A 24,542-nucleotide genomic window follows, 5' to 3' on the forward strand; every position below is an offset into this window, starting at 1 on the left:
GTTTTTGCAACATGGCTCCATAAAGACTGCATTGGCGATTGAGCAATCAATTAATTAAAAAGCTTATCTAATTTAAACTCATGTAGTTAGGGTTGAAACTCGCTTCGTATGAAAAGTTGTAAACTCATATAGAACCTCGGTCCGTATGGGTTTAGAATTTTCTATGCGAAAATATATATTGTATTACTGTTCAAAGTATTACAGAGAATAATCAACTTTGATTTTTAATAACTTTTTAATAAACAACAAGCGACAGCTAAAACTTTCTGAAAATCATTAAATAAACAATAAGCAACAGCTAAAGCTTTCTGAAAAAAAAATGACTGAAAAAATATGTTAAGGTATTTGGGGTCAGGTTATTGTCTCATGTTAATATGTAAATAATGAATAGGAAATATATGAATAAATGCATAATATATGTTTATTGAAAAACAAATAAATATTCAGACAGATTTATTCAGACTACATTTAAAATAAAGAAATTATATTGATTTTCATGCTGGACAACTATTTTATTGTAATTTAATTGATTTTTGATGACGTGATGACTATGTACAAATCTACAGTTTAACATCGATTCCGAACGACGAATAGAGAAGTTTCCAGGGCAAGTATACTACTCAGTGATTTGCCACTGCCTTCCGAGAGGAAGCTACGTTCGAAAATTTTCGGTTCTGCCGGGGATTGCACCTAGGATCTCTAGTATAGCAGATCAGTGCGCTGTCTGCTACGCCACGCTCGCGCTCATATTATAAGTGCTATTAGTTATTCACAAATATAATAATATGATATTGTTTATGTGTTTTATTAACGATTATTTAAAAAATGTTATTTAAAAAATGTCTATTAAATATTATCAAAAAATGTCTATTAAAATTTAATTAAGGAATTGATTATCTTGATATACAATTACAATTGCACGTCAGAAATAATCTATAAATAAATAAAGAAATATTTTAACATAATAGCAGTGGTTCAATCAAATAAATAATCGATTACGATTATCAATGCCGAAAGAGAACAAAATCTTGAGAATTTTATGGATTGTACGAAGATTGCGAACCAATTAATTTTTTTATTTAGATGAAAATTAGCGATATTTAAATGTTAATTGGCCGTTTTCTTCAAAAGGAAATAAAGCGAGAGATTTTTCGCTAAATTCTGAATTTTGAATAAGATGAATTATTAGTTAGAATCTTTTGGAACTAAAATCTTTTTAAGTTAAAATTGATGTTTCATACAGAAGAGTTTTTGACCAACGATGTTGATGAATTATTTAACGTGATATTTAAACTACACTTACTGTGAAGATTAATGAAATAATAATACATAGAGAGTTTTTCAATAATTATTAATCGATTATAATAAAAAAATGCAGGATCTAAAGACACGGCAGTGTCTCGCCAATATAATTTTACAGCGAAAAATAATACAAATACATGAGCATCATATACGGAAATGAATGAGCGGAATTAACCGATTTCCTCGAGAAGAAGCGACTTTTGAAGAAACGTGCCTCCATCGCAAGTTAACAAATTTCTGATTGTCAATTTTTCGTAGAAACGTGCGCAGAATATCGTGGGCATACTTCCGTGTCCAGACGTGATTTTTTCGCGTTTTTCGACCATTTTTTTTCTTTCTTTCTATTCGTTTCCGACTTTCGTTCCGCACCAAGACGTCGGAAACAATGAAGCGGAGATTGCTATGAGGCATCAAAGAATGGACCCTTGGCACGTTAGCCCACCTATGCTCGCTCCTTTTGTTTTAAACAATTTCTTTCTGTATTGTAACGGTTGTTGGCGCTTGTATAATTTTATTATGCAATTTAAAAAAAATTTATGCAACAGCGTTGTTTTTTTTTATATTAAATTTAAATGAGTTACATAAATTAGTGACTAAAATTTGAACAATACGCCCTTTTTTATGTGTATATCGTAATTTATAATACTATTTATAATACTATTATTATACGCCATTAACATATAATACAAAATATCAGGTCTTTTTTTAAGTATTATAATAGAGAGATAATATTGATTCTATAATGGAAACAATTTGTTGGCGAATTATATGCATGAAGCTCATTTATCATCTCTTTTGTATAATTTGGTATGTATTAAGAATTTTTTTATACTAGACTTACCCACGTGACTTATCAAGCACCGAGTGAAATCCTTTCCGGCTCTCTTCTGTCTATGAGAAGAGGAGGACGTCGAAGACACTGAAGCGGAAATTGCTACGATGCTATGTCGAAGAACGGAGCGTTGGCACATATCGGGGATTCGTTCCCGAATTATATTATATCTGTCCCTATGACGTTCTGCTCTATCCCACTGCACTGCCAGGACAATGGTTTATATTAGGAGATGTTCGAAATGGATGCTCAATTAAACGGAATTCTGCTGTAAACGGAGCTTCTGCCTAATTGTAATTTGAAGCGTTTTTTCACACTTTAAAAGCTTATCATCTAGAAACTATAAACTGGGAGGAAGTCAATAAATCTGTTTCGCAGTGCAACTCGAAATAACCGTGGGAATCGTAGGATCCATTAGAAATTTGTATAAGGAACGATATCGTATTTTAGGAAATGAGATTTACGAAGATACAGGGAATGTCATTCATAAAATGAAGCATATGAGGGATTTCGCTTGCAAAAGTCCACCGTTGGACGTTCGGTAGCGTTTTCATGCCATCGCACCGCGCGGTCACGTAGTTGTGGATTTCAACTACATCCGGATGCGACGACGCATCTAGCAATATTAGATGAGACACCGTTGCATGGCAACGGTTGGAAATAAATGTTTTAAGCGAATATTCGTCCAATCGAAGTCCACGCGAGATTTGAGAATATATAACAATTTAAATAATATAGGCATTTAAATAATACAACGCATATTATTGTAATTTAACAGATTTTTTCGATTAAAAAAATGTTAAAAGAGCATTTGCGGAACTTTAAATTGTAATGATGAGCTGAATATAATGTGCGAGGACAGAAAGACAATAAAAGATACATAATCGAACTTTAAAAGCTACATGAAAAACTCTTATATAAATGCACTATAAAAATTGAAAAAAAAAATAATATATTACGAAGAAGATAATAGAGTAAGAGCGTAGAATGAAAAGCAGCGAATATATATCATTCTGTATACATTATTTTTAATAGTGCAAATAATAAAATATGCATGGGTGAGAAAGAAAGAAAAATCTACTTGCTAGAGAGCAAGTATAATATTTAACGGATTTATTTTTTAAAAGTCGGTAAATTAATTTAAACGCAGAGAAATGTTTCTTTGAATCGAAGAAACCTTTCTCTGTGTGTGGATGTAAAAATTATAATATGATTACATTAGCATTATATTAATTATTTTTGCAAATCGAAGATTAAGTCAAGGAAATCAATGCAATATTGCTTCATAAATATTTAGTAATTTATTTATGTTAATTGAAGTTAAAAAGTCGATTAAAATAAAGAGTGTAAAAGAGAAAAAGGAAATAAAAAATCGCAAAAACACGTAGTCGATAAATTCTTTTTTTTTTGATGAATCGAACTAATAGCGTCTATAATTTAGATGGAAAGAAAATAACGAACAGACGTAAAAGAAAAACATATCTATTACGTGAGTTAATTGAAAATATGAACAATAAATGAAGGAATAATATCTCTCGTTTCACATGTATGCCATATCATGCATACACTACTAACTTTTGATCTATTGAAAAATATTTTGAAACTTTTAATTCTTTAACGAATTTATGTATATAGAATCAATTTTCTCTTGGCAAAATTATTGAGAGAGGTTATTTTCACAACTTCTCAATTTTCATGAAGTTTCTTAAGAAGTAAGCGACGACTGAAGTTTATGTTAAAATAAAGTTATGCTAAAATTAATCCAACAATAAAGTTTCCTTATTTATTATTTACATTCTTGAAACCTACTTCACAAAAAGCTTTATATTTTTAACACAAATAACTTTATATTTAGGTTCTTCCTGAAAATTTTTGAGAGTAAAATTTTTAAGGTCAAATTTCATGAAAAAATTATTATATTTCCAAAGAAGTTTTTATCAGTAAAAATACGTTACCATAAGTTATATCTTTATATCCATGATCACAGTTTCGTTTATTCTATATTTCTTTCAAATTACATTATTGGCAATTTTCACAAACTATTGATTATAGCGAGCAGTATTGATGGTCTGAATTGAGAAGACAGATAGAAGACATTTAACGAAAAAACGTGGACAGCACAAATCATAACGCGATGCAGTAGCGAAGAGAAGTGTCTCGATTCTCTCTCGAATCGAACGTTGCTGCTCCGGCCACGTACCTAAAAATGAGATTTTCGATGGACTAGAATGAAGGCGTGGATGAAGGTGATTCTGAATTAAATTTTTCGAAGCAACTGACAGTTCGATGGAGAACTGGAAACTGTCTGGCACCCAAGTTTTACTAGTCTATCTCTCGAACGATAACAATAACTTTTTGCCATCACTACAACTATTGATTCAGTTTTTCTCTTTTCTTTTGTAGGACAATGACGACGAGAATCGCCAAGATGGCAGTCACTGCCCATCTTGTTTCTACGATATCGCAATCCTGCAATATCTGAAGAACTTGTAAAAATTTGTCTAATCAACCGTGGAATTGAGCATGGTCTTTCCTGTCGAATTCGTTTCGCTACCACTTGCAAAGGCATATCGATTCCGTATGTTTCCATTTTCTCCTTCCGCTGATTCCGTCTACTAATACATTTTTCTTTTCTTTTTGTTTTGAAACAGTTAGCAACTTTCGTATTATTTCCTCTGGAATGAATAATTATTGTTTTATTTCTTTCATTATATTACATTTTTTATAAAGATTATGCGACTCATTAGTTTTATTGTTCATTTCTCAGTACACATTAAATTCGAAGTTTTTGTTTCTTATTGCCACAATTTTGTTGTATTTCTCTTTTCCGCCATCTTGCATAAGATCTTTTGTGTCCGCAAAAGTGTCTTTTGAAACGTTCGTGTACTTCATCGATTTTTTAACGCGAGGTTTGTTGAAAATGTCTCGAACTTTTGTCTCACCCATGCCCGTCAGTTTCTCATTGCTAGTGCTCTTCGTTGACCTTATAGTTTCACGAAAGTTTGAAATTGCAACTCGTAAGCCGTACTTTATGCTGACCCAAGGGCCAGGGCGGAGGGCGAACTGTAAAGTATTGCTTCGTGTAACATGGCGCATGCATCTTGAATGGCCATGCCGTATGCCAGATGCAAAGAATGCCGACAATGTAGTGAAAAACTGGAAGGAACGGAATCAAAGCGAACAAGAAGCTATAGACGGGCTGATTTAGCAGATATTCGAAAGAAATCAAAAATCAGATTTGTGTGTGTGTGTGTGTGTGTGTGTGTGTGTGTGGAGCAAGATATCGATTTTATTCATTTACGGCTTTCGAGACTTGGGAGTACTAAATTTTAATTGCTTCTATTAATCGATATTAATCATTAATTGCGCGCGTTATTTACGTTTTTTTATTGTATCTTTTCACGAAACTATTGCATGAAACTATTTAGACAACTGCATATCCCACACATACATGTGTCTTTACATTAACGCTTTCTCTAGTGGATGCATTAGTATATAGAGCAACGTAAAAAAAAATGACGCAATTGAATTTTATAGTCTTAATTCTTCAGAATTTGCACGTTTTGCACGTAGAGCGCGGCCCTTTATGCGTATAGCGAAAGGATATTTTATATCTTTTCTTCTTAGCTGAGCGATCGATAGGGTTCATGAATCTATCCAAACCTTTCGGTAAGGAGATAAATCTTCTCGATCTCCTCTCGATATTTCTTTCTTTCTTCCTTTGCTCCTTTTCTTTCTGTCTCTTTTCTTCCCTCTGTCCTCGTTGCGTGCCGATCGTTTCCTGTCTCACGAACGTGATCTATCGGCGGATCTCCGATGATATGAGTTTGCGCATGCAGACTGTGCCATAGAGACGAAACTAGAGTATCAAGATGCAATGGCACGTGATTATCCGTATTTCAGCGTTTCTGTTCTGGAAATTTGACAATGCACATTGTTTACGGTTAAATTTCAAGATCTTTTTTCGTTCTCACGCGAATACCATTTTCTTTTATGATGCTTGTGATATTTTATGATTCGTGTGGTTTTTCTAATTTTGTTATTTGATAATATCACGAAGTTTACTTGTTACCATGAAAAACTTTTTCATTTTCCACGAATCTAATTTATACATTTATTTTATACATCTATTTTATACATTTATTTTTTATTTTCTTTAGTCTACAATTAAATCGAAACATTTATTACTTTTTATCATTTATTCATTTGTCCTCTTAAAAAAAAATGTATACATTGTACATAAGTATTATATACGTGATATTATTTTATTATTATTATTTATTGTTTACTTACATATATGCATGATTTTTAAGGTGACATAATTCCATATGTTATTACATTACTGTGATTTTCTTTTGAATTAATTGATTAAATTTCGTGCAATTATGAAATAAAAATTTAATTCTTTGCCGCGTTTCTGTACTGTAAAAAATATAGGTGCGGATTTAATACCATATGATTCGCCTTTGTAATTCTTATCGTTAATATTAACACTAACATAGTATGGATTTAATCATATCAAAGAATATACTCTTTGTTAGTATTGATATAAACACTAGACAAGATTTAGGATTATAAACAGCAATACCCCTGATGCTCTACCTTTTTAGGAACTATTTCTTTGATTGTATTTGTCTCTCTGGTCATGAAATCTGAATATTGTTCTAATTTATTTCAAATAAAGGTAAAGTCCACATAATATTGATGTTAGTATTAACATGATGAGAATTATGTAGATCATGGTATTAAATCCACTCCCATATTGTATTGAGTGTGAGTATAGGATTTTTAAGGCTTTTTTCTAAGTTTAATATTTCTATACCAAATAAAATTTGATATGTTGATAAAATTTTGGCTTGTGACATCATTTTCGGCATGCGAAAATTTATAAGGAATACTTTGTTTGTTTCAAAATAATTTAAAAAAATATTTTTTTTAATTAGTATTATTATAATATTTAATTTTTCTCAGTGAAATATTTTCATACGATTATAAGGAAAGCTTTAATTTCTTTTGATAAAAGAGAAATTACATAAAAAAAGAAATTTAAAAGAGAAATTTAAAACTTATAAGTTTCTTGTCATGTTATTTGATCGTCTAAAATTAGTCAATTGTCTTAAATAAATAGTTACAATTTCGCTATGTCATGAAACTGTTATTGACACTACTACAACGTTCACATCCTTTTACAATAAATCGCATAATCGAAACGCGCGTCGGATTATTCATTACGAATATCAATTGAATTTTATTAATCGAGCGTTGCGTCAGCAAAGGAAATGGGTTTCAGAATTTCCTCGTTTACACGTTGGAAACTAAAGTGTGCCACGTAGGTTGTGTCGTGGAGGCACTGTCATTGTCGCCGGTGCCGACAGACACCAACGCCAACTGTCGTGTTGTTAGTTAACAGAGACAATGCCCAGGACGAAGTACAATATGCAGCAACGATATAACAGCTCGTAAGGCACAAAAGCGGCGGATGCGAACCCACTCGTTTAAAATGCTTATGTCGATCCCCCTTTACTTCGCTCGTTCTCGTTTCGTTTCCTTTTGGAATTCGACTGATACATAGCATCCATATGCACATCCTGATACGCAAGATACTTTCTTTGCTATAGACGAGCAAAAAAGTTTGTAAAGTCGGATGTTGTACTTTTTATTACATTATCTATTTGTTTACAAAAGTGTGGAAGTACGACTGTTTAATTGAGTTATCTACTAATTCATTGAATTATATACTATGACTAATTATGTTGTTAACAGCGGCGAATACATTTTCTTTAATTTATATATATATATTTGAAGTCGACAGCTAGACTCTGTGTACTAAAATGCGATTTTCCAGTTTTTCTTTGATGACTATAATGAATTAAATAAAACTAAGAAAAAAACTTAGATTTCTTTTATTGTTTTATATCGCACAGTATTACGCAACGTCTTAACTAACTAGGAAGTTAACAGTTTCTTGACGACTGTACTAGTTTCGGTTTATATTGGGGACATTCAGTGTTTGTGACGCGCACTCGAGCTGATCTTAGAAAGACCATAATTTTGATGAAGGTAGACATAGACATGCGAGTTATGATGGAAGGTAAGAGCTGCAGAGAACTAAAAATTTGATGAAGACCCTGGAGGATTTCGTCAACCTTTGAATATGCTCAACTTAAAAAGATAGCATTGCCTTCTTCTTTTATAAAGATGAATGTCTGTCCCATCTTTTTAGGACAAGCTTTGAAAAATTTTTCTTTCATGTACTTGCAAAAAGCGACGTTGCAATGTATTATGTATTGAACCAAGGGTTTATAGGATATTAATACATGTATACCATTCAGCGTTAATAATTTTTTAAATATATGCAAAAAAAAAACACTTATGTTTTAATTAGAACGAAAAAAATTCTTTTAATATCCATTTGTTTATGTTAGAAAAGATAATCATGTTTCCGCTGATGTATATATAATATTTTACGCAAAATTATTTAATTCCTCTTAATTCTATTTATTTTTTTTTATACTATAAAATCTGCTTAGGTAATTTATAGTTCGCTAAAAATAATTTATATTTGAAATAAAAATTCAAGAATTTCATATATAATATAATATTATGTATTATTATATATAAAATTCTTGAATTTTGATATAAATTAAAATATTTTTATTTAAATATATTAAAATAAATTTATTTTGATGTAAAATAAATTGTTTGTAACGAACTATAAATTATCTAAGCAGATTTTATAGTATAAAAAAAAATAAATAGAATTAAGAGAAATTAAATAATTTTGCGTACATACATATTAAAATATATACGCTCAAAATACACGCCGTATAAAATTATAGGTAATTATAAATTTTAATTAAAAAATTGTAAATAGAAGAATAGAGAAACTATATAATATAAATTTAAGAATGTAAATTTAACAATGAGATAGAGACGTTTTAATTAGCTGAAGAAAGTTCACAAAATTCTAATATATCATAGCTCATGAAATTATATGATGTATATGACAAAAAATAAAAACTGCAATGTGTCAATGTAAGTCAGATATATAATAACAAGAACAATTGAATATAAAAAAAATATTTTTGTAATACAATGCATTTCATTATTTAATTATCACAGACTTTTCGCAAATTAATTAAGACATTGATAAAATATGAAGATCTTGGATCAAGAAATATCATATACAAAAATATTATATACAATATTATACAGATATCTGGATTTCAGAGATGCTCCACATAAAGAAAAACTGAAATCTGGTCACAATGCAGGATTGCTTATTTACACAAAAGGTTAATGAAAATTCTGATTCTTGAATAAAAATATGTTAATTTGTTTTTTTCTACAGCATTAAAGATATAATTTACATTTAAACAATATGATTGGAAACAAGACCGTTTTATGTTAAATACATTACTTAGGTACGAAGCGCCACTCCGGTCTGAATGTTAAGATATTGAAAGATGTTGAACTACTATGTATTATATTTATTTAAATGAATTAATTTCAGAAATGATAATTACGTGCCGATATTGTTGTCGGACTTTCAACGCAATAATTCTGAAATATTAATAATCCCCCCAAATTTCTCAAATCTTAAAAAACTGTAATAAACTTATTAAGAAAAATACCGGCGCTTCGATCTAAGTAATGTATTTTACATTTAAACATTTTATTATTTGTATTATTTCAAAAGATTGTTGGAGAAAATGTTTTTAATGGATATAAAAAGTCTCATAGCTGAATTAGTATTTGATATTGAAACAGATTACGGAACAGATTTATGGAACAAGGCTATAAAGAGACTAGTTTATAAGTAGTGTAGTTCAAGTGTAGAAAGAATTAAAGATATATAAAGAATATAATTGTTGTATCGGAGAATACAGGCTCGAGCTGGGAGATACAGGATCTTGATTTTATTTGTTATGTTATAAATAAAATTTTATCGTGAAATTTGACCTGAATTATAGATGATTGTAGTCTTACAGATTATTAGTAAAAAAATTTAGTTTCATAATAAATTTTACGTAGGTACGTAAAATTATTTGGAAGCTGTGTTATCTTTCTACTACATACGATAACATCATATATTTTGTGTTACACAATGAAATTCCAATAAATCAACTAATGCGTCAATAGGCTTAAGATTTTTAATTATTATGTGATTTATTGTGTCAAATACACAATATATTACGTAAATCGAGCAATTGTTCCAGCGAGATTTCTCTTCCCCTTTGTCTTTTTCTCTTAGTTAAATATTTTAGCATTAATCAACAGAGTTTCTCTTGCAACCGGTTTACAAAATATTTCGACAGCCATATATAGGTACATTCCACATTTACGGATTCTGCAAATAAGCATCGAAATCTGCTAGGATGCACGAATATGCTATGTCGTTTTTCATATTTTGCCATATTTTTTTGCACGAACGCAGAAATTTGGTTTATATGGCAATCTCATTGTAGATGCCAAGATCTATCGTGGACATAAATAAGCTCTTTTATCTGATTGGTCTATATTTTAGAATCTAATGGAATATGTCAATCACTCATTTATTCGCAATTGTCCCCATTTTTCCTGTCACTTTTTATTCCTTTTTTTCTGTTTCAGGTAAGTAAATGATTATACCTTTGTTTCTTCAATGGAAAAAAACGACAATTCGAAGTTATTCCGTAAACTTCTCATGGGATGACAATGTAAGTAATCACAGTACTTATTGCAAATGTGATTTCTCAATATAACATCGCATAACGAAATTTTGCTGGACGTTTTAAGGAAATTAATTTGTTTTTTAAGAGAATTAACTTTTTTATTTTTTATTAATACTTTATATTCTATTTATTTATTAGTAATTTATTTTGTCATAAAATAATGAAAAATTTTTTAATGGAGTAATTTTCTCTAGTAAAATTACATTCATACCGGAACTACATTCAATCCTAAGTTCGAAGTTCATCTTTCGTTGCTTTAAATACTAGCACGGTAATTGTACACGTGACAGAAGCAGTCTAGCATTACAAACTTACGGAGGTAACCGTTGAAGCTTTATTGACAAATGACAAAATTACAAGATAATAAGTTAAATAAGGGATATTGATATAATATACAATTGATACCGATTTCTTTCACGATGGGTTTGGGAGAATTACATCATTATTTGTTCGAAGAACTATCGGGTGAGTAATATTCTATATTTTTAAGTTCACATACTTTCTAATATATGATATTAGGGAAATATGACACGTATTTTTGAAAAAACATTTTTACTAGATATTATACTAGATATTAATAGCAATTTGGTATCATTATAAAGTTTCCAAATAAAAATAAATGTCATATATTTATAATATCTAATAAACGTATATATACGTGCGCGCATATTTTATATAAAGTATAAATTAATTTTAAAAATTCCGAAAATGTACTCTCTTGAATCAGTAACTTTATTGTTGCACTTATAAAGTTATAATTGACGTAATTATCAGTAAATACTTACTGTTTTTTAGTAATAATACACTTTTTGGTTTGTGATTTCTACAGATTGAATCAGTTACAAGTGTAGCACTGAAGTCATTAATAATACACTAATTTGCTTTTAGTGGGTAGAAAGAAGATCTTTGGAAAAAATTTCGAAAATTTTTGCTGTCTCATTTCCTATCAAAATAAAGCAGAATATTTTCTGTAAAAATACTTATAAAATATAAATATTTAAACATGATACTTCTTTGCTTTTGATAGAAATTTTTTGTTTGCAAAAAATTGTTGTTTGCATATAACTCTTATATTAAAATAATTATTTTACATCGTATACAACATCGTATATCGAAAGTATTAGTACTCTAAAGTTTTATTGAAGAAAGATTATTCAGATTATTTTTAGGAAATAATTACATTATTTCAAAAATTATATATTTGCAGTCGAACAAACTCGCAAATGGCCACTTGTGTCTTCGCCATATCCACTGATGCTAATTACTTTTGGATATATGTATTTTGTTCTTTATGCTGGTCCACGTTTAATGAAAGATCGACCGCCATACGAGTTGAGAACCTTTATACTAATTTATGACGTGATTCAAATTCTGGCAAACTTATGGTTCGTCAAACAGCATGTATCTTATGGCTGGTTTTCAGAATACTTTTTCATATGTCGACCGTCTAATTCAAATTCTGTTAATGCGATGAAAGTACGTTTTTATAATATATTAATTAGATTGTTCATAAGTTAATGCTTATATAAAAGATATTATTAAGTGTAAATTTAATTCTTCAGTTGCAATTATATCATTTTTGAAGAGAAGCAGAAAATGCACGTTTTAAAAAGTTATATTGATAGTCATTAGGCAGATTTTAATCAGCACAAAAAACAATTAATACAAATAAAAGTTTGTATTTATATTTGAATTTTACATATTAAATTTCGAAGAAAAATTAATATATTACTTAATCAATAATTTTTAATAATAATTCTTTTATCATTGACTATCGATATTCACATGGACAATTTTATATTTAAATGGTAATACTTTATACGTTTTGTATATAATAATTGTATTTCAGCTGTTTAATTTGGTATGGTGGTTAATTTTTCTAAAACTTTTCGATTACGTCGAAACTTGTGTATTTGTACTAAGAAAGAAACAAAACCAAGTTTCTGGTTTACACGTGTATCATCATGTATCTAATTTAATATTTCTCTGGTATTATTTGAAGTATATTTTGGATGAAAGGGGAACATTTATTTCACTAATTAATTGTGCCGTGCATGTAATAATGTACATATACTATTTCATTGCTGCATTGGGTCCGGAACTCCAACAGATGATATCTCCTATTAAACCACTTGTAACTAAACTGCAGATGGTAGGTATAAATATGTTATAATAGTTCATAATTTAATCACACGTGCAATGTTATTATATTTTTTCTTTAAAATAGATTAACAAGTAGGAACATTCAGGTCAACAACATGAATGAGCTATAATTAGGTGTAACAATGTAATATTTATTATTCTCAAATATTATTTTCAACGGTAAGTTTGTATCATTGAATAGTAATCGATTCCATGTTCTTTACTTCGCATTCGTAATAGACAGCTGTAAACTTACCAATTTAACTTGTATTTGTCTTTATGATTACTTTAATTTTCCAACGTTATTAAGGATGTACTTACAATTATCTTATATAATTTGATATCAAGCTATAATAATGCTACTTTCTTCTGAATTTTCTTCTTTTACTCATACTGACGCCCTTTCTCGCTATTAACCGAAGAATTGGTTTGGAATTATGACTCATCATTACATCGTTTATAATTTGACAAATTTGACTAAATATAATGTGGTTATACCGTCTATTGTCTATATCTAACTCAAAGGTGAGATGATCCTCATAATATGTTAATCTAATTGGATATATGAGGTAATTTTGTATTTCTATGACTGATGAGGACTAAGTAAAGTCGAAATGTATCGTTAAAACTTATCGTTGAAAATTATAGTTGCGAATAATAAATATTACATTGTTACATCTAATTACAGCTCGTTCATTTTGTTGACCTGGGTATTACTATTTATTAATCTGTTGTAAGTTATACAAGCGAAAAGAAATTATATATCAATTTACATTGTAATTTTCTCTAAAATATATTTTAATTATTTCAATATATATTTTTCTGTTTAAATAATATAGTATTATTAGTACTCCATTTTTTAAAATATTTCTCTTTTGAAATTAGGTCCAATTTATCGTGATAATAGTGCTTCTACTGCAATTTTTAAATTCCAATTGTGAATCGCCACGAGGAATAGTACCTATTTTTATTGGAAATCTATTCCTATTTCTATACTTATTTTATGATTTTTATAAAAAAAACTACATTAAATTACCTAAACAGAAAGATAATTAAGATAGGCGGTTTTGTATTATTTAAATTAAGCAAATAATACTAATTATGCGTGCGTGTTTATACATATAATTAATATTATTTATTAAATATATATGTATTAGGTAAATATATATTATAAGATAAATATATATGTATAAAAGATAACAATTGCATAATATTATTTAGTAGATAGAGTTATTTTATCAAATTAATAATTAATTAGTTTTAAATTTTATTATTAAACTTTAGACTAAATACATGATTATATTAAATATAATATAATGTTAAGTTTTAAAAATTGAATTTAAATAAAAATTAAATTTGAAGCACTAAAAATGGTTGCTGTGCAATAATAAAAATCTGTTAAATACATATTATATATAAGTATATATACTAAAATTAAAATTATATTTTTTTTTGCTTTAGGTATTAGATATTATGCTGTATAGATATTTGATTTACATGTAAATATAGAATAAATAAATATTATATAATTTAAATAAAATATAAAATGTTTATTAATATTCGATTTAGTAATAGCGATTTAGAAATATTTAATTATCGAGAGAATTGTATTTACATCCTTACTATCTTTTATTTATAAACTAATAAAGACTGAAAATGATAAGAAATTGAAAGAAGTTTTTTTTATAAATTAAAAGCGCGAACTAATAGAGAAGCTAAAAATTAGCTAAAGGCCAATATAGTATTTACTTAAGGGGATGCTGGAGTGATCAAATTAGGAATCAAAAATCTTTTTACAGGATTAAGGTAGATGTAAAATTAAAAGGTAATACAGTGGAGTTTATTAAAATCGAGAAAAAGTTAAGTAAGCTTTTAACATTTTTTGATTTAAATGGTACTGCATGCTCTTACTTTTTTTATTTCTTTTAGTCAATTCGGAGATTTTTATACAACTTTAATGTCGAATTTGGGGATTACTTCAGAATCTTCTTAAGAGTATTAATATTATATTAATAATTTTTATGTTTTATATTAAGCATTTAGAAAAAATAATGTTTTAATCTAAGATAATATTTTAATTATACGTATCAAGATTTATATGTATTTTAATATATTTAATATAAATAAGGGGGATCCCATTTGCCTACAAATCGATTGTCTCCAGTATTGTTTGCCTACATCACTTTTGCCTACATACATTTTTGCGCACAAATAAAAATTTTAGAAACGGAGTTATTTTTGCCTACATTATTATTGCCTACAACTCGATTGCTTACATGTATTATTGCCTACAGGTCGATTGCCTACATACATTATTGCCTACAGCTCACAACCTTCCACGCGAAATGAGGGCCATCTCACACCAAAAAATGGAGATTGGTTAAGATTATATTTTTTTGGAAAAATATTCCAAGCAGAATATTGTCGCTGTCTACGCTGACATCCCATTATTCACATGACAGATTTCCTAAAAATATAAATTATTTTCTTATTTAACTTTAATTTTATATTTGTGTGCAAAAGTGCATGTAGGCAATAATACTTGTAGGCAATAATACATGTAAGCAATAATACATGTAGGCAAAAGTAATTCCATTTCTAAAATTTTTATTTGTGTGCAAAAGTGCATGTAGACAATCGAACTGTAGGCAATAATTTTTGTGTGCAAATAAACTGTCAAAAGTAATGTAGGCAAACGATACTGTAGGTAAACGATTTGTAGGCAAAAGCAACCATCTCATATAAATAAACAAAATTTACATTTAAAAAAAGGTTTTAAAGCTTGAAATCTTTACTCTCGAATGGTTACTATATTTTTTGAATTTATGTGAATTTTGTAATTTTTACATATGTAGAAAATTACGAATTAAACAAAACGAGAAATTTTGTTTTCGTTTTGTGGGCCTGTCACATATTTAAAAAAAATTGCAAAAATTTTTGAATTTCTAATGTAAAAGCTTAAAGTTCTCCCAATAAAATCATTTTTTTTAAATGTGCCTACGATTTTTTTTGTTTCTGAATTATTGCAAATTAAATAAAATGAATATTTTGACTTTGATTGCTCATAACTCCATCAAAATCATCACAATTAAAAAAAAAAAATTTTTAATTCTCTTATCAGAGTAAGATTTAGAATCTATTTTATTTTTACAAAAATAGCAGCTGTTTGAAGTTTGAATAATAAATCGGGCATGAATTTTTGCACTGATCTAATATTTTAACATATACTATAATATTATATAAAATTAATTTTATTTACATACAAACGATTAATGGTTATTAATTTATTTATATTTAATAATTTATAATAGTTATTAATTAGTTATTAATTTATTAAGTAGTAATTTATAATTGTTATTAGTTTATTTATATTAAAAAATTTATATTTACTTTTGGTGTGCATCTATATATTCGTACTTATCGTTAAATCAAAGAAATATCAAGTTTATGTTTAGTTATTATTGGACTCTTCTAATTTTAGAAAATTACAATATTATTTAATTGCTTGACATATCAGTAACAAAAATTCTCTTTTGTTATTAAATAATTTGCATTTCAATATTTTATATGTACTGATACACACACGCGCGCGCGCACACACACACACACACACACACACACACACACACACACACACACACAGATATAGATACGTTACTATATAAAACTGAACAATTATATTTGAAATTAATTACTTGTGTTTATTTGGAATGATAAACGTTGCGCCATTTTTAATGACGAAAATATTTTTAAATATGGATTTATGAATATGTCTTTCTGCTTACATCTTTGTTTTCTCAACATTTACTAAGATAAAAGAAGATTAGATCAGCCAACTTCCAATAAATTGTACCATTCCTGTTTATTTATAGCATGTTATTTACTTTCATTATTTTGGATATTTAAAAATGAAAAATGTTTTATTAAAATAATATCATAATATATATTTTTGTTATAAATATGACAAATTTAATAATGTTTTTGTGAGAAGTGTATATAAATATAAGTGATTTATCGCAAAATCTAATAGGATATTTTATGTACATAATAAATTTGTTACTTAGATTTTTATAACTAAGGGGATTTTTCTCAAAGTTGTTTTCATAGGAAGTAACACATATAGATATTCTCCAACTCCTTGACCGAACATTCTTATTCATTAATATTGCCAGTTATTCAATTATAGCCTATTGTGTTTTTACATTTATCCAGATAATAATGTCACAGTACAAAATTATTAATTATTAACAACAAGAAGAAAATACATAAAAAAATTAATTTGCTAAAATGTCAAATATCTCTGTTATCTTATGGAAGAAGTATAATTATAATATGTGTAATAAAATAATTTAATAGAATTTAATAATAAGAATTGATATTATATAAATTACATTTGTATAGAGCTAATAACAATGAATTATAATTAACAATTTATTTATCTGAGCTATATTTTTAATTATATTTATTGTTCATTTAATGATAATTAATGTTAATTAATATATTTTAGTATGTTTTTTTCAATCTTTCGTAATAATTTTTAAACTTTTTCAACATTTTTTGTGTGTAATTATGTATTCTATTCTAGAGAATGGAGACATCCTATATAAAATTTGATTAGCAAAATGATTAACGCTACAAAAAGTTTGTCTTTTACATTATTAATAATATGTATTTATACTATTATGCTGTAATTTATTCGCACTTTATTAATCATAATAAATGTAATTAATATAATTATTCTTGGAGTTTGAATTACTCTTCGATGTTTCATGTTTTGTCAAGTTTAACTTATTGAAGGATAATATTTATACGTAATAATATTTATAAATTCAGTATCGAAATCTGTCCATTCTAATGTTCGAATATAAATATCGATTCACTGTAATTATCTCTGCATAAATACATCTCGATCCGTTTTTCCTATTGTTCGTACCGAACGATTCTCGGACAATAGAAAAAACAGATCAAGACGTATCTATCTGCGACCAGAGCGTATCTATCTGTGTTAATATTAGGTTGAGTAAAAAGTCATCGCGTATTTTTTAGCTCAAAGTTGTATATACAATATCTTCGTCAATAATGAATGAAATTCAAATTTAAAAAAAGGGTTAAGTAAAAAAGGAGCATACAGCCACACTCGAGATGTCAATAAATTATATATTAATAATAAACATTTAACAAAGTAGACGTTTCGGTCACCATCTGACCATCCTCAGTACAATAATAAAAACCTAAATTTATTTAAACCTAGTTACATAATTTAAATTTATTCCTAATGTTAGTCAGTAATAATTTCTCGCTCCTTATTGTGCATTATTCGCCTCGGTATCCGCATTTTACATTATAACAATTTTGCAATGATTTTTAACAGAATTAACAGTCGGCCGTCCAGTATTCTTCTTTAATTTGTTGTGTGGAATCATTTTATTACTCTAAGCAATCCATCCCGATTGTAAAACATTATCACGCTATATCAAGTTCCAACTACGACGAAGACCGCCACAAAGAAATAATTAATATATAACTTATTGACATCTCGAGTGTGGCTGTATGCTCCTTTTTTACTTAACCTTCTTAACATTGAGCCACTTTATAATATTGAAAATTTAAAAAAAGGGTTTCAAAGCTTGAAATCTCTACTTTTAAAAACTTATCACATTTTTTAAGTTTATATGAGTTTGATAATTTTTACATACCAAAAACTACGAGCTGAAAAAGACGAAAAATTTTCTTCTCACTTTGTGGATTTGTAACGTGTCCAAAACGAATTTGAGAAAATTTTCGATTACCTATCGTGAAAGCTTGATACTTTCCCTACAAAATCGTTTTTTTTTAATATTCCTACGACTTTTGATTACTGAGTTATCGCGGATTAAATAAAAGAATTATTTTGACTTTAATTGCTCATAACTCCATTAAAAATTGTCGTATCGTATAATTTAAAAAAGAGATTTTTAAAGCTGAAACTTTACTCTATCAAGATATATTTATATTGTTGGTAAGAAAGTAATTGCGGTTTTTACTGATAGATGTCTTTTAAAAAAACGCGATGACTTTTTACTTAACCTAATATGTATTTATATAGATATTTTCACTGCGTTAATATTTATATAGATATTTTCGAACACTACAGTTTATTTTTCTTTTTCAGCATAAATACGATTATTTTCAAGTTATTTATGGGATTTATAACATGATTTCATCATGTTCCCATCAATTTTTGAATAATTAATTGTGCTATATGTTATATCATTGTCATGCATATATACGATTTGTATATTCTTTTAAAAAAATATCAGTTATTGTATTATTTGACAGCAGAAATTTTTAAAATATTTTAGGAATATTTCGTATACATGTGGCAACACACAACACATTACACATCGTATAATGCATGTTCTTTAAACTGTAACGAATGTAAAAATGTAAAACGTCTTGTTATTTTAGTTACACACTCTGCGATTTATGATAATAAAAATAAGAAAATAAGCAGGCAAGTTAGAGATATGTTTTTTATCCATTTAAGATTTCTCACATTGATAATTAAGTATAATATTTAATAGATATATTATTTTTTTAATTATCACACAAGTTGTTACTGATTATATTTATTAAATATTAATATAAGGATTTTTTATCAATAGTGTAGGATTTTGAAAATATGCTTGATTGTGTACGATAATGAAATTAATAGGCATTTGAAATTTAATATCAAATCAACAATAAAGTTTTATTATTGACAAAAATATCTTATTTTAATGTCGATGACTATAATTATATACGTTTCCCTTTTTTAAATAATTCTTGTTTACTTGATTTTAGAAGATAAATATCAATTTTTCAAAAAGTATGCATTGTACAAATAATAGATACATTAACTTAACATAAATTAACTTTTAAACTTCATGAATATTGCTTTTGTCAACATTAACACGCATGAGTTGCAAAAACCGTTAAATTACAATATTAATCTGTCATTAGCAATAAGCTACTCATTTCCGCAATAATATTTGATGTTTACAAATTCATTATTATAAATAATTTTTATGATTAGTTCTCTAAGTAATTGCTTTTTATCTTCATTTTGTATCGAAAAGAGGAATTTATTTATTACAATATACAGAAAAAACAGACATTATTATTATATTTATTGTTACATTTCGTTTCTGTAATCAATTATTTTGTTATAATACGAAAAAATACAAGTTGAAGTTTTACCCCCGTTATGTCATAATATTTTTGAAAGACTATGAATATATCTGAACTGTGCATTTTATACAAAACATTTATCAATCCAAGGAATCAGATGAAATTTGGAAATAAAACGAAAGTGTAATTGAGTATTTACTGTATATTATAATTAAATATTACTGTGTGTTGTTTGATACAGAAATTATATAGCATATATTATTTACGCACTATAAATTACTTTTAGATGATTTTTAATAATAATTATATTTATAATAATTATTTTATCTTGTTCCTAAGATTTGTTTATTTGTTTCTTATATAAATTGATAAAAAAATGCAACTTGTTTTACGCAGTAATACTTTGATATTGCTTTATCTTGAATGCGCTTATTCTTATTTTAAATATTATAATAATATTCTAGCTAAAAGAAAATCGAGTTAAAATAGGTTGAGATTTTCTCATATTTGGAAGTTATCATTATTATATCTGTAGTATATTGTTAGCGAAGTGAGAACTAGTATTTCCCGTAAACCAAAGATATCACTCTCTTGATTTACTAAGTTTGACATTAATTGTCAAGTATATGCAACCAACATACGTCACGTTTGTCGGTCGAGAGACGTTTACTGACACAGTCTAACTCTAAAACTATGTCTAACATCATGCATATTATCGATTACGATCAAACAATTTATGTATTTTGTAAAATATTAATATTTAAGCAAAGATATATGTGTCAGCTGATATATATCTACTCAGTATCAGGCTGCTCTTTGTTCTGATAAAGTGGACTGCAAGGTTCACGAAACGTTGGCATTTCAAGAATGGATCTGGACACGGAGGAAACCCGCATAACTTTTATAGAAAACACCCGTGGAAGCTTCAAGAATATTATGCTTAAAATAATATTTATGTAATTTTTATTCAGAATTACGTGATCAATTGACGCCTCTTCGACTAGGCTGTCTAAATTGAACGGGTGAACACACACACACACACACACGCACGCACGCACGCACGCACGCGCGCACACACGCACACACTCTCTCTCTCTCTCTCTCTCTCTCTCTCTCTCTCTCTCTCTCTCCTTCTCCTCTCCCTCTTTCTTTTTAATAGAACAAATTTAAAGAATAATTAAAATAAAGCAAGTAAGTATGTACAACCGAAAGAAACCATTAAAAAACTGTATTTTTTCGATTTTTTTATTGGTAAAAAAAAATTGAAACTAAAACCGGAACACACATTTATTTGATATTTTATTAAACCGGAGTCGGAACCGAATCGAAAAAACCTATTGGTCCGTGTCCCTGAGAGAAATCGGGATCTTCTTTACCATTTCTTAATCGAATACGGCGCTCCAGAGCTATCACGTCGCAACAACATTTACTTCATATAAAAGCTGTGCAATCTGTACTTACGAAATAGTAGTCCACAGACTAGTAGTTTGCATGAAGAAACAGTATGGAATTTTTAAAATTGAACTTAGAATTAGAACTTAGTTTAATTAAAACATAATTGTTGTACATAAGTTTATATGTATGTATATTATATGTATTTTATATATATTTTCAATATGACTAATCATCTTTAGAATCCTCTTAAACTTTTAATCTTAGTTACATAAATTTGATATTATTTATGCACGTGTAAAATGCTGGATGCTGAACTATCTATACGAGCTATAAAACTTTTGTATTAAGGAAATATCTATGTCAGGTGACAGCTCTACGAGTTGAAAAAATGTAAGCTTTTAACTTTTTTTTCGATTTCAGTATAGAATCCACTGCAGCACCTTTCAACTGTGCATCTACTTTAATCTTGTAAAAGGATTTTTGATTCAATGAATTTGAAGATTTATATCGATCTGCAATGTCCCGACAATTTGGTCACTCCCTTAACTTTATTTATTAAAAATCGAGTGCCAACTTCACGGAAATATACAACTATACTACGGAATAAGAAATATTATCGAGATATATTATTATTATTATTATTAAATTAGAATTATTATTATTATTATTAGAAGAATTATTATTATTAAATTATCAATCGAATATATATTCGACTAATATATATTAATGAGTAATATATATTGTCGACGAATATATATTAGTGAAATAATTTGAAGAAAAAAAGGGTTTGAAGCAAAAAAGGCGACAAAAAGGTGAAAGATGTAAAGGAAAATCAGGAGAATTTACCATCTGCATTATAGTTATCCATCGTTTTATTTTAGGTGCGACAACTTTTTGAACATTTGGTTCCCAAGCCGCTAAGAGATAGTATATGTACATTATTATGTGTATGAAGCTGTTAATGAAGCTCATAAATGTTAGGGGAGAAATGGCGTTATATTTTAGAGTTATTCACGCTAAAAGAAAAGTAGACACATGATGGTACAAATGCAATGCGGTTGTCTGATTATCTTTCTTTCTTAATACAAATATGCCCGTTTCTACACATAATCCAATATTTTTAACAGAAAGTAATACCATAAGTAGTTATCTACAACAAAATTTAAACATGATTAATTTGACATATTATTTTATGAATAATATCAATATGAATAATATTATATAAATAGTATTATTAACCACACTGATGTGGGTATGTACACATTCGATATATTAACAATAAGAATCTTACTGGATTGTATATTTGAAAATGTAACAATAAGAAATAGAAGTAATGGCTATAATGGTCATAAAGCTACAATAGATCTTTAATGCTTGAATAATTCAATCTGAATTACTATATATATTATATATGCATATATATTATACATGCATATATACTATATTTATAATCATTTGAACTGCGCGCCGAATCGGTTTTCCGATTTATAAACGCAATTAAATTACTGTACTAATATCATGAATTAAACTGATAAGCAATTTTAATAATTTGATGCTTAATCCTATTAATATTCTAAAAAACTGTAAATAAATTTATTGCAAAAAATATCTCAGAGTCGAACCCGGATCTTGTGTATTCCGTACAAATTTATTTAGTTTTTCAGCACCCGTGGAAGCCTCAAGAATATATATACATGTTTACATACATATATATATATATATGCGCGCGTGTGTGTGTGTGTGTGTGTGTGTGGAATATGTAATGTTCTACGCATTGCTCATATGGCTGAAGTTATTAAATATATTATATCTATTTCATATATATCTTATTTAAAAAATTTTTAATTTTTAATCACAAAATATCAGTTTTTTGTAATCATCTATACAAGACAAGTTTATATCATTTAATATTAAGGATGTAAAATTTTTTTTGTCAGATCCTTGTAGGAACAAAATTATAATTTTCTTAAAAATAGTAAATGGCTATTAAATCTTGAATTATTGCACTGTGATTATTAATATGACATGTTTTTGCTAAATAATAATGCAAATGATACTCATCGAGTTTTCTTGTCCATTCAGATAATATGTTTTGTAAGAGACTTATGCTAGACAATTACACTATGTCGATCTTATAAATTGTCGATCTTATCTTTGTTTAAAATACTCTTTAACTATCGTTTGTTTATCTCGTATTGAGAAACAACTGTATTGACAGACGGTTCAAATCGATTGTACATAGTTATCTAGCACGTACCTTTGCATTTATATCGTAAACTTGTACTTTGATCTTCTGCATGAGAATATCTTCCTATGACATGATCTTATAATCTCGATATGTATTAATATACGTATCGTATATGTATCAATATTACACAATGTGTGTCCTACCTATATGTTAATTACAATCGATGCGACATCATATTAATGTCTTCTAATTAGTATAATAATTTAGGAAAGAGATTTGACGGAATAATTAAAAAAAGAACAGATTTTACTTTATCTGTAATTGAAAATAAATTTTTCTGCGATTTAAGTTTGTTTTGGAAATTTAAATTAAAAATTAAATGATTATCTTATAATTATTTTAATATATTTATAATTGAACGAGCTTTTGCTGCATAATAATTTTAATATTTTTTGGTTTTCATCAACTTGATTTATTCAAATTATTTAATTATACTGAAAAGTTTTATACACATTGTTATGAAAAGATTTTTGCGTTTTTAATAATAATTAATTTTGACTATGTAAAATGTATATATGACATTCAATTTCACTCACTATTTTATTCTTATACTTTAAGAATTAATTTTACAAATATTCTGCACATACATATAACTATTGAGCTGGCTGTATAATATATAACTATTATATTCTATTTACATACACGTCTTTAAATTTATTTTCTAATACTTTTAAAATTGAATATTTGTTATAGATAGTATAGATATTACATGAAACACATACAATATATAGCGAGAATCCTATTTGCTTATCGATTGTCT

The 24,542-nt window shown here is 27.6% G+C and overlaps 2 protein-coding genes across 2 annotated transcripts in view; both read left to right on the forward strand.

The window, feature by feature from the left end:
* The window catches only part of LOC108747669, a 171,909-nt gene extending 160,847 nt beyond the window's left edge, over positions 1–11,062 (forward strand). Inside the window, exons 4-5 of the mRNA XM_018485281.1 lie at positions 10,748–10,833; positions 11,043–11,062. Of these exons, the coding sequence (XP_018340783.1) occupies positions 10,748–10,755 (8 nt within the window). The 3' untranslated portion in view covers positions 10,756–10,833; positions 11,043–11,062. The remainder of the gene's footprint in view (positions 1–10,747; positions 10,834–11,042) is intronic.
* A 21-nt stretch (positions 11,063–11,083) lies between these two features.
* LOC108747668 (elongation of very long chain fatty acids protein AAEL008004-like) lies at positions 11,084–14,049 on the forward strand. Its single transcript, XM_018485280.1, has 4 exons — positions 11,084–11,313; positions 12,056–12,324; positions 12,698–13,000; positions 13,876–14,049. The coding sequence occupies exons 1-4, from the start codon at positions 11,268–11,270 to the stop codon at positions 14,044–14,046; spliced, it is 789 nt and encodes a 262-aa protein (XP_018340782.1). The 5' UTR covers positions 11,084–11,267; the 3' UTR covers positions 14,047–14,049.
* The last annotated feature ends 10,493 nt before the right edge of the window (positions 14,050–24,542 follow it).

Source organism: Trachymyrmex septentrionalis, unplaced genomic scaffold (assembly GCF_001594115.1).
Source record: "Trachymyrmex septentrionalis isolate Tsep2-gDNA-1 unplaced genomic scaffold, Tsep1.0 scaffold20, whole genome shotgun sequence".
NCBI classification, from domain to species: domain Eukaryota; kingdom Metazoa; phylum Arthropoda; class Insecta; order Hymenoptera; family Formicidae; genus Trachymyrmex; species Trachymyrmex septentrionalis.